The sequence below is a fragment of the Nannospalax galili genome, unplaced genomic scaffold, assembly GCF_000622305.1.
Source record: "Nannospalax galili isolate Female #2095 unplaced genomic scaffold, S.galili_v1.0 C48760629, whole genome shotgun sequence".
Classification (NCBI taxonomy): Eukaryota; Metazoa; Chordata; class Mammalia; order Rodentia; family Spalacidae; genus Nannospalax; species Nannospalax galili.
Window position 1 is genome coordinate 1 of NW_008473411.1, and position 1,187 is coordinate 1,187.

Genomic DNA, 1,187 nt, shown 5'->3' on the forward strand with positions numbered 1-1,187 from the left:
TCTCTCTCTCTCTCTCTCTCTCTCTCTCTCTCTCTCTCTCTCTCCATAGTTGAAAATAATAAAAAACGGAGCGTTTGTATTATGATACTGTGAACAAGGAAAGCAATGTGGCAGGTTGTAACTCAGGGAGGGGACAGATGAACGGACGGTTATGTTCTGCCCAAGGTCACAGACAAGCGGAGGGATGGACGGATTGAGCAACAGGACACTTGTGACCGACTTCGTTCTGCTGGGGCTGTTCCACCAGGTGCGGGCGCCCGGCCTTCTCTTCTCCCTCGTCTTCCTCGGGTTCCTGGTGGCTGTTGCCGGAAACACCCTGATGGCGATCCTCATCTGGCTGGACTCGCGCCTCCACACCCCCATGTACTTTCTCCTCAGCCAGCTGTCCGTCATCGACCTCCTGTACAGCCTGGCCTTTGTCCCGAAGATGAGCGCCGACTTCCTGTCCGGGAGGAACACCGTCTCCTTCGTCGGCTGTGGGATCCAGCTCTTCCTCTTCATGATCCTCATGGGAGCCGAATGTCTGCTCCTGGTTGTCATGGCCTACGACCGCTACGCCGCCGTGTGCCTCCCTCTGCGGTACTCGGTCCTGATGCGGCCCTCGGTCTGCGTTGCTATGGTGACGGGATCCTGGCTCGCAGCGCTACTCAACGCCCTGTTCCACGTCTCCTACACCATGCACCTCCCTTACTGCCCTTCCAGGAGAATCCAGCACTTCTTCTGTGAGATCTCAGCTCTCCTGAAGCTGGTGTGTGCGGACACCTCGGTCTACGAAGACGGCCTCTTCGTCAGCGGCGTCATGTTCCTCCTCGGGCCCGCGTCGGCCATCTTGGCCTCGTACGGGAAAATCCTCTCCACTGTGCTGGGACTGGGATCAAGTTTAGGGAAGAAGAAGGCACTGGCGACCTGCTCTTCCCACGTGACTGTGGTGTCCCTTTTCTACGGAACAGCCATCAGCAAGTACTTTCTTCCCAGAGCCTACCACTCGGCTGAGCGGGATAAAGTGGTCTCTCTCTTTTACACCATCCTCACCCCCATGCTGAACCCGCTCATCTACAGCCTCAGGAACAAGGAGGTGGCGGGAGCACTCAGCAAGGTTCTGGGAAGATAAACGTCCTCTGTAGATGGACGTCTATTGAGGGTACCACGGAAGAACCTCCGCTATAAAAGGCCGGGCGCCATGGACA

The 1,187-nt window shown here is 56.9% G+C and overlaps 1 protein-coding gene across 1 annotated transcript; it reads left to right on the forward strand.

Annotated features, from left to right (window-relative positions):
- The first annotated feature begins 184 nt into the window (after positions 1-184).
- On the forward strand, positions 185-1,111 carry LOC103728372 (olfactory receptor 2T2-like). The gene has a single exon (XM_008826415.1). The coding sequence runs from the start codon at positions 185-187 to the stop codon at positions 1,109-1,111; it is 927 nt and encodes a 308-aa protein (XP_008824637.1).
- The last annotated feature ends 76 nt before the right edge of the window (positions 1,112-1,187 follow it).